Here is a 9,615-nt window from a genome sequence, read left to right on the forward strand (position 1 = left end):
CCTCACATTTCTGCTTGTTAGAAAGTCTGCTCTGCTGTAAATCTTCGCTGTGGAGTTTATGAGGGAACAGACCCTGTGAGGACAGCTAGAACAAGCTGTCCTCACATTTTCCTTGAACATCCTTGCTGTACATCTGTCGAAAACGCTAAGAACCGCAGAAAATAACAAAAAATGATGACAAAGTGTGAGCTGTGGAGAAAATGTTATGGTGTTGCATAACTGAAAACGAGAGTCAAAACAGAAAGTGAAATATTACTACTTCTTCTTCTTCTTTTGTGTGAAGCATGAGTGAAGCAGATTATATTACATTTGATTGCACGGAGCAATTATGGATGTTTAACTTCACTAGCATGAACTCCGAACATTAACACTCACGGACACACGCACACCGGGTTCATCGACTGAGACCTATTATTATTGTGTTCAGAGCTTTGCCAAAGGACGCTGGTCAGCCTTCAGGCCTGCGGAGTTGGATAAAGTTCAGTCATTTGTAATCTCCTTCTAAAACCCTCACAACTTTGCCGTCGAACACAAAACGTCTGAATCTACTGAAGACGAGAGTCGTGGAACAACAGCCAAAGGTCACATAGTTTTTATTTGTTCCGAACTAAACCCTTGGTGTTATATGCGTCGGGAGCCCGTTCCATTCTTTCGAGCGACGCGTTTGAACACGTCTGAACAACGCTGGACAAAATTCGTCTTTACAGAGGAAGTCTGCTCAGACGGAGACAGAGTCGGGGCGGGCGGCTTTCTGCCCTGTCGGGTTCGAAATCAAACCAAACACAGCCTCATGTGAAACTCTTTGTTTTGTCTGAATAAGAAAATTACCAGTTAATCTTTTCCTGTAAGGGAGTAATTTCTGTTTTTCTTTTCTTTTTAAGGAGTGATACACAATATAGCACAGACAAGAAAAAAAAATACACCGCAGGTTCCTTGATATAAATGAGTATGAGTAGATATAAATTAAAAAAAAGAGTTGCAGGTCTAGTCTTGTTTATGTATTCAAATTTTACTAAATGATAAAAGAGCACTGAAGTACACGCTGATCATTAATCGTTCTCTGCGGCGCTTTCTGTTAAACTCATCAGTGTGCATGTTTTCTAAACTGTGTGGTTGGTCTGGCTTTGTTTTTGTCCTGCAGCTCAAATCGAGGTCATCCCCTGTAAGATCTGTGGGGACAAGTCCTCAGGAATCCACTATGGAGTCATTACCTGTGAGGGCTGCAAGGTAAAGGAGAAAGAAAGCACAACTTTACCCAAATTCCTTTATGCACCAATTCTTATGCGATGTATAGGTCTGACACCGGTTTTTTTCTTTTTTTTTTTCTTTTGTTTCTTCCAGGGATTCTTCCGTCGCAGCCAGCAGAACAACGCCATGTACTCTTGCTCCCGCCAGAGGAACTGTCTGATTGACCGAACGAACCGCAATCGTTGCCAGCACTGCCGTCTTCAGAAGTGTCTGGCTCTGGGCATGAGCCGAGATGGTAAACATTCATTTAAGCGGGGCTCCGTAGTGGAGAAGCGATCGTCTGCGACTGCCTGCTGCAATGAAACGTAATTTCTCCCCCGCAGCTGTGAAGTTTGGCCGCATGTCAAAGAAGCAGCGTGACAGCCTCTACGCCGAGGTCCAGAAGCATCAGAAGTCTCAAGAGTGCGCGGGCTCAAACGGCCCCGCAGCTCTGTCTCTACCCAGAGAGGACGGCGGCTGCGGCAGCGGGGCGGACGACGGCGAGGAGGGCCTGAGCCGCTCCTACAGCAGCGGGGGGTCCACGTCGACCCTCAGCGACCTGGACGACATCGCCGCGCTGCCCGACCTTTTCGACCTCCCGTTGACGCCCGAGGAGGCCAGCGAGTACTGCAGCCTGGAGCTGCTGGGAGGCGGCGGAGGCAGCACCGGGAACACGTCTAACTCCTCGTCCTCGTCTTCCGCCTCCTCGTCCAATCAGAACTCCCCGCAGCAGACCATAATGGACACGGCAGACAGCTGCGGGAGCCAGCTCCTGCTCACGCACTCGCTTCTGGGACGCAGGCGGTCACTTTTGGACCAGCTGCCCGATGACTGCTCAGTAACAGACCTCGGTGAGACTGAAAACATAAACGTAACAACCGATGCTCCGTTTGTCCCCCTCTTGCTGAACAACAACAGTCACAAAGACAGGAGGAGATTTATCTACATAAAACCAGAGCTGATCAGTTAGAGATAACACAACGGCCTATTTCACAATTTGATTTATTGGAGCTCGTTATTGGTTAATCCTTAACTATGTTTCTGCACAGAGATAATCCTCTGATAACCGAGGACAAAGTTATATCTCATAGAGCTGGTGCACTTTATACTGCACTGTAAAGTGGAACAAGGGCAACGTTATGATGGTGATACGGGGAAGCAGTAAGTTAATCTTCAGTTCAGGCAAAAGGATGGTGTCGGTGTCGCATTTGTGCACATTAAAGGATCAAATGCTTCTACACACGTCTCAAGATGCCTGAAGGAGTTGTACGTGTCGGGTTTATTGGATGGTTGCTGGCAAACCTGTTTTCAGACAGGCTCCGAGGGCCAGTAAAGGAAGAAATTAAAATGTGTTATTGCTGGTGGAGGAGGAGGGGAAAAAAAGTGAGAAAATTGACTGTTAAAACTACCCAGCAGTGCGAATCATCTTAACAGTTACGTCAATTTTTAGATGTTAAGACCGCACGGCTACAGGTCTGCCTTTGCTGTCTTTTCGAAACATAAACGTGCCACAACGACCTCGAAAATGCTTGGACTGACTTTGGACATGTGTGTTTTTTTTCCTTTTCAGAGCATGTCACTCAGAGTATCGTAAAGTCTCACTTGGAAACATGCCAGTACAGCGCAGAGGACATGAAGAGATTCACCTGGGTACATTACACACCCGAAGAAACCAGAGTTTTCCAAAGCAAGGTGCGCAAAAAAAAAAGCAAAATAAAACAAAAATGCTGTGCCCTTCACAGTGATTGAGTTTCATAAAAGTGCAATAAGCACTTTTATGAAACTCAATCGAACAATTTCTTGGGAAAGAGTCAATGTCAAGTTTTAGATGTACGATTCACCAGGTGTTATATTGGTGTGGCATATATCCATGTAGAGTTTTCCAGGTTTTACCCTTGGAAGCTTGAAAACTGTTAAAATTGGGTCTGACCTCATTCCCCAGACCCAACTTCCAACTACCAAGAGTAATGGAAAAAAATAATGGAAAACGCTTCAAGTCTAGACAGCACAGTGCAGCTTAGGCACAGAACCCTGAGGGACGCCACATTACAAAGTACTTGTGAGAGCAAATACTTTTATATATCAATTATCTGTTGAAGATGAAAAATCATAGCTAACTGTATTAAACACATCAATGGAAAACTTTTCTGTTTGTCCCCTCAAAGTATAAACACCGATATATTGAGCATGATTTCATTTCCAAATCTGGGTTCCAGCTTCCAAGATGGTTTCAGGGTCATTTCTAGCGACAGTGCAGCTAATCAGAGAGATACCAGCTTCTCAGTTTGTATCTTATCATAGAATTAAACGTAAGCTCGATGTAATGCTCTGTCTGTGACCCTTTTTCAGTCGGCCGAGTGGATGTGGCAGCAGTGTGCACATCACATCACCAATGCCATCCAGTACGTGGTGGAGTTTGCCAAGCGCATAGCTGGCTTCATGGACCTGTGCCAGAATGATCAGATTATTTTGCTGAAAGCAGGTCAGTGTACGCTCCAAAATACCAGCTCTTTTTTTTTTTTCACAAAGTAAAATTCTTTCATTGTGAACAAAGTTTTAATCTTGCTAACTGAAAATCCTTCCTTGTTTTTTTGTCTCCAACCTTCTACCTCTGCCTGTTATTTTACATAATTTAAAAAAAAAAATATATATATATATATATATATACACATTTTCTTTTTTTTTTTAATAAACACCTGCTCTGAACACTGGGGAGAAATACTAAATTCTGAAAACAAAATTATTTTTTTAAATATAATTTCCTGCATATATTTGACAATGTTTTACATTCTTTAAATGGTTTGGACTAAACAACAAACCTTGTTGGATATTTGTACTATCCTTTTGAAAATATTAACTTGTTCAATTTTGTCTTGTATATGCTGTGCACTAATTTGACTCAAAATTGACAATTTGTTGTATGTTTTTGCATGTTTGGAGTATTTTTGCACCTTTCCTCGTCCTCCATCTTCCTCTTCTTCTTCTCCTCTCTCCGTCTCTCCATGTCTATTCCTTTGTTTCTGGCTACCTTTCTTTTTTAGGCTGTCTGGAGGTCCTACTCATACGCATGTGTCGCGCCTTTAACAGCAACAACAACACCATCTTCTTCAATGGAAAATTTGCCTCGGCTCAGTTCTTCAAAGCTCTGGGTGAGGATCAGTTTGGGAAAGTTTTTGTGTACGTGTTGAAACACTCAAAAAGCATTTAGGTGTCTGAAGTTGTACATGGCTTAGGTAAGCCGGAGAAATGTTTTCTGCATACTATTGAATAGTGTATAATACCATTAATCAGCATAATCTACTTGAGAAAAAGTTGTTTTAGTTGGCTAACTTATTTTTTTTTCTAAGAAAAGAACTGAAAAAAACCCAACTTCTTTTAGTTGCCGTCCTATTTACAGAATGACCTTTAATCAGATCAAGCCTGGAAAAGAAGTCAAGTGTTTAACTCTAGTGGTTTTTTTTCTTCAGTATCACCATCATTATGCTACATCGCCACCTAGTGGGAGAAATTAAAGAATTTATACTTTGGTAGTTCACGCAGATATAGTGCCGTGTTTTATTTTACTGGGATTTTACGTGACGTGCCAACTCCACCAAGCATGCTGCAGAAGGAAATCACACACAGTTTTGCATAATTCCAAAAAGTCTCAATAAAATATTATAATATTTCTGGTTATCTCATGACAAAATGTTAAAATGCACAAGTACATTTACAAGATGCTGGCCAAATGACAACTCAGATAAACCTGGGAGATGTTTAGTTTTTCCACAGTTTGCAGACAAAGAGGCCTCATTTATTCATTTTTACACTGTAAACCTAGTAAGTTAGATTTTAGTTCGGTGATGGAGTTAAAAAGGAACGGCAGAATCTCTGGTTCTCTATTCACTTATCAGGGTCTCTATGTTGTTTCTGCAGGGTGTGATGATCTGGTGAGCGCCGTTTTTGAGCTGGGAAAAGGTCTCAGCCGTCTGCAGCTCTCGGATGAGGAAATAGCCCTTTTTAGCGCTGCTGTTCTTCTGTCACCCGGTAATTATTTTTATTCTCTTTCACTGTGTCCAAGCATTTATAAAGATCTTGAAAGCATATGCACACTGTTTAGCAAAAAATTCTCATAAATATTTTTGTCTCATTCTGTCACTTGCAGTATTACAAAAGGGGTTTAATATGAAAAAAAGAAGTCAAAGCTAAATATTATTTAATCTTTTTATTAGAAGTTTATGTTGATTTTTTTAGATTATTCAGCAGAGGTTTTTTTTTCCGTAACTTTATTTCTGTTTGTCAGCCTTTCACTCTTTTTGTGACAAAGCCACAACTTGGTGTGCATCATAATCACTTCAGTAACGGGTTCTGAATTAACTTCTCACAAATTATTAATTTGAACTCACAGTAGTTAAACTGCCATATAGAGAGAGATCTCAGCTTTTCAGCCATTCAATAACCCTTTGGCTAAATGCATAAATCATCTGTCAAACAGATAAAAATGCATCCTTTCAATAGTTTAAAGTGATGTTGCAAAATCTGCAATCTGAACTGCATTCAAAATATCTGCTTCTGTAGATCGACCCTGGCTGACAGATGGTCAGAAGGTTCAGAAGCTCCAAGAGAAAGTCTACCTGGCTCTGCAGCACAGTCTGCAGAAGAGCGGTGCTTCTGAGGAGAAACTGGACAAGGTAAACACAAGTAATCAAGCCACCTTCTGCGACTTTATCATGCATAAAACTCATTCATTGGATTTGAATTTTTGAAGGTTTGGTCTGTTGCGAATTCATGAAAACGACCCTCAAACTTGGATGTGTTTTAACATATATAGAATATTATTGAAAAGTTTTTTTTTTCAGTAACTCAATTCACTACGTGAAACAGCCTTATATTAATTTATTACTCGCAGACTGATTATTTCCAATTGTGATCATTTTCTCCTTGGAGCTAAGGAAAACACATTTAATAACAGAATTAATTTTTGAAAAGACATTTTTGGTCTGACAAATTATTCTCATTGGAATATTCTAATCCAGTGACTGTATGTTAACATGCACTCTCATGGAGAAGGAAGCTGATTATGACGATATTTCTTTACTGCTGAGGTCTTACTATTGAAACGTTAGCATTGTCAAACATAACACTTTTAAAGTATGGACAAGTTTCAGATATTGACAAATTTGAGCATTGGTGTCATAATGGCATTATAGGTATTCTAATTACATGAGTTTCTAGTTCCAAGTTGGAAATCATAATTTAGAATTACCCTCCTATGAAGTTCGAATGCAGAAAAAGACATTATTAGCGACAATTTCTAGGAGTAAAGAGCCTGATTGCTAAGAATAACATTAGGCAAATGTTTCCATTTTTTTTTCTCTTCGGACCTGGAACACTGTAGAATTGACTGCATTGTTGTTGTTTTTCAGATTGTAAAATAAATTAAAAGTAGTATTGGAATTTAAAATGCTAAGTCATCATAGCACAGCCCAGAGCAGCACACTTCAAACAGAAGAAGATCAGATACACACCCTCCATACAGACCACAATAAAAGAGCGATTAGAAGAGCTGACGACTGTGTGAACAAGGAAACTTTCCAGGAAGGGAGATTAGAATATTATTGTTCACTGTCTAAATCAAGACTCGCAGGGGAAACGCCTGTCACCAGAGGATCAAAAACACATAAAAATAAACGATTACATTTTGCTGTTACTTAAAAAAAAAAAATCCTTTATTTCAGTTTCACTTCTTTATCTCACTGCATATCTTGCTTTAAACTCGTACATTTGCTCATTGAATCTGCGTCGCTGTCTTTTCTCTAACAGATGCTGTCTAAGCTGCCCACAATGAAGTCCATCTGTAATCTCCACGTCGATAAACTGGAGTTTTTCCGCTTGGTTCACCCAGAGACTGCCTACAGTTTCCCACCGCTGTACCGGGAAGTGTTTGGCAGCGAGATGCCTCTGCCGGACTCCACCGACAGCTAGGCGGAGAGACGAGACGGGAGAGATGAGGAAGAGTGTAACAGAAAGTAGAGGGGGCAAACGTGAGACAGAAGAGCGGCAGAAAACCAGCGGTTATCGAGACAATCCAGGACTATAAATACTCAGTCTCCCAAAGTTGTCCTCCACTATCCCAGCAGCAGGCGAAGCACCTTACACTACATACCACACATGCTCCTGCTCTACTGCAAATTGTAGCATTGTAAAACCAGTGTGCGGGCGTCTTATTAAAATCACAGCAGCCCACACGGCATGTAACCGGCTCCGAGCTCTAAAAGATATTTAAGCGTTGATCCACTGGGGATCGCCGAACTAGTTATGAATGTACCTCTTCTATTAGCACCAGTGCACAAACGAGAACCAAACAACGATGAATGTACAATCCTGCCACTCGAAAGCAAAGCTTGTCACGCGGAACTGGCACGATGTCGATATTGGCGCAGACGTTGGTCAAAAAAAAAAAAAGTTCTCGATGGTTATGCATCTCAGAGGGATGTACGCGTGTTTCCATGCATCCTTTCACTGATCCGCACTTAGGGACCAAGATCACAGATCAGAGGTTCTTCTGACATGCATAGAAAAAAAGAAAACACGTAGAAACCGACTCGCGGCCTACGGTGAAGTCAGCAATCAGTTTCACTCACAGTAAATAGTGTTAGGTGCTGCCTTTTCGTAGGCTTTTGTAATGCAATGAAAAGACCTCAGTCCCACACACCCCCTTCCTTGTAAATGCCACTTAGACACAGGAAAAGATGAAACTATCTTTAATTTATATACACGTTTATAAGAAAAAAAATATTTTAAATAAGAATGTAAATAGATATCTATATATGACTATATGGAAAGAGTAAGAGTGCGTGGAAGGGAAGAAAAAAGGAGTAAAGCGGATATGGAGGCACAACTGATATTTGAACTCAGATCCTTTTTTATTTTTTTATTATTTTTTTTTCTGGATGATTTTTTTCCCTCTCTTGGCAGTATTCTCAGGTTTCCACTGCAACAAACCCCCCTTGGCCCAACGGCAAAGGGACGGCCATCCTGCAAGTGAGGGGGGGTGGACACTTGTTGCTGATTTATCATAGCAGGGGAGAGGCAGAAAACTCGCACACAGCAATGAAAGAAAAAAAAAAACAAATGCCCTCGCATTTTGAACTGTTGGCTTTCGCTCTGCACTGCTGCTGCCCGCCCACCCCTGCCGAAAGAGACTAGAGGACGAACGCGGACGTTAAGCAAAAGAGGCGGCGAGCCAAAAGACGACTTAACGGACTACAAGGCGACAGAGGAAACACTGCCAGATGTTTTCCGACAGGCGGCCAGGCACGGCAGGAATAAATACGCTGATGTGTTTGTGTTTTGCCGAAAGCGTCGCATCCAGCTCCGGGCTGGGATTGCGATGGTCCATGTGCATCATGAAAACCTCTCTGCTGGTTGGTGCAACTGTATTATTTTGTACATTCGGAGTTTCTCTCCTTTGGTCCTACACCCGACACTTTTCCAAATATCAAGCACTTATACTTTCCTGTTTCTCACTTGACACTAGTCCAAGGCCAGACAGAGCTACCAGCTGCCCCCCCGAGTTTTGCTTCCATGCCAGTAAGACGTCAGTCGATCTGTTTTATTTTTTCTTTGTTCATTATTTTTACTCCATGTCTGCCACACACACACATAAAATAAAATAACTGTTTACAATTCATTCATGTACATAAAACACTGTTCCGAAGGTGATGACAACGTCTTACTAGGGGTGCTGTGTTGTTCTTGAGCAGAACATGAGGACCCACTGCTTGCTGCTCAGGGAGATGGCTGTAATCTCTTGTCCCTTTATTGCAAGTGTCATGTTTTTAGCCTTGTACTCCTCACACCCTTTGCACCTAAGACCCATAACCATAATCACTGTGGACGTAAGCTCTATTTTTGTGAATGTTAACCACAAAGTGTCAAAGCCCGTCTCTGTTTGTCCCAATGTTGTAACAATCAAGTTCGGATTCATAGGATTTTAAAACGAAACAAAACGTAAAAAAAAAAAATGATCAGCTAGTGTTCAGATGAAATTTTTGTTATCGGGTTTCATGTTTCTTTTGCTGTGATTTTTTTCTTTTTTTTTTTCTCGGTTATTCGTCAGTCTTTTATCCACATTTTTCTCATGTGTCTCCACCTTTGGTCTCGTAAAGTCAGTGATCTATTTTTTATTTTTTAATTAAAGACATTTAGGAAAACATCAAACAAAAAAAAAGTATACAGTTTGACTCCCCTTTTTCGTTTCCCTAAATGACAAAATGTACTACAGGTATCTTACTAGTTCAAGAATAACAGAGTCACACAGCTCAATATATATTGTTGTCCAACCGGATACATTATATGTGGTTTTGAGAATGTAATAAATGGTTTCTTTTCCTTTGGAGATGTTGG

General features: G+C 41.1%; 1 protein-coding gene across 1 annotated transcript in view; it reads left to right on the forward strand.

The window, feature by feature from the left end:
- Positions 1–9,607, forward strand: part of LOC103151232 (nuclear receptor ROR-beta-like) — a 19,843-nt gene extending 10,236 nt beyond the window's left edge. Inside the window, exons 2-10 of the mRNA XM_007571171.2 lie at positions 1,142–1,227; positions 1,342–1,483; positions 1,572–2,078; positions 2,798–2,919; positions 3,577–3,709; positions 4,269–4,376; positions 5,143–5,253; positions 5,785–5,897; positions 7,030–9,607. Of these exons, the coding sequence (XP_007571233.1) occupies positions 1,142–1,227; positions 1,342–1,483; positions 1,572–2,078; positions 2,798–2,919; positions 3,577–3,709; positions 4,269–4,376; positions 5,143–5,253; positions 5,785–5,897; positions 7,030–7,191 (1,484 nt within the window). The 3' untranslated portion in view covers positions 7,192–9,607. The remainder of the gene's footprint in view (positions 1–1,141; positions 1,228–1,341; positions 1,484–1,571; positions 2,079–2,797; positions 2,920–3,576; positions 3,710–4,268; positions 4,377–5,142; positions 5,254–5,784; positions 5,898–7,029) is intronic.
- The last annotated feature ends 8 nt before the right edge of the window (positions 9,608–9,615 follow it).

This window comes from Poecilia formosa, unplaced genomic scaffold (genome assembly GCF_000485575.1).
Source record: "Poecilia formosa unplaced genomic scaffold, Poecilia_formosa-5.1.2 Scaffold275, whole genome shotgun sequence".
Taxonomy (NCBI): Eukaryota; Metazoa; Chordata; class Actinopteri; order Cyprinodontiformes; family Poeciliidae; genus Poecilia; species Poecilia formosa.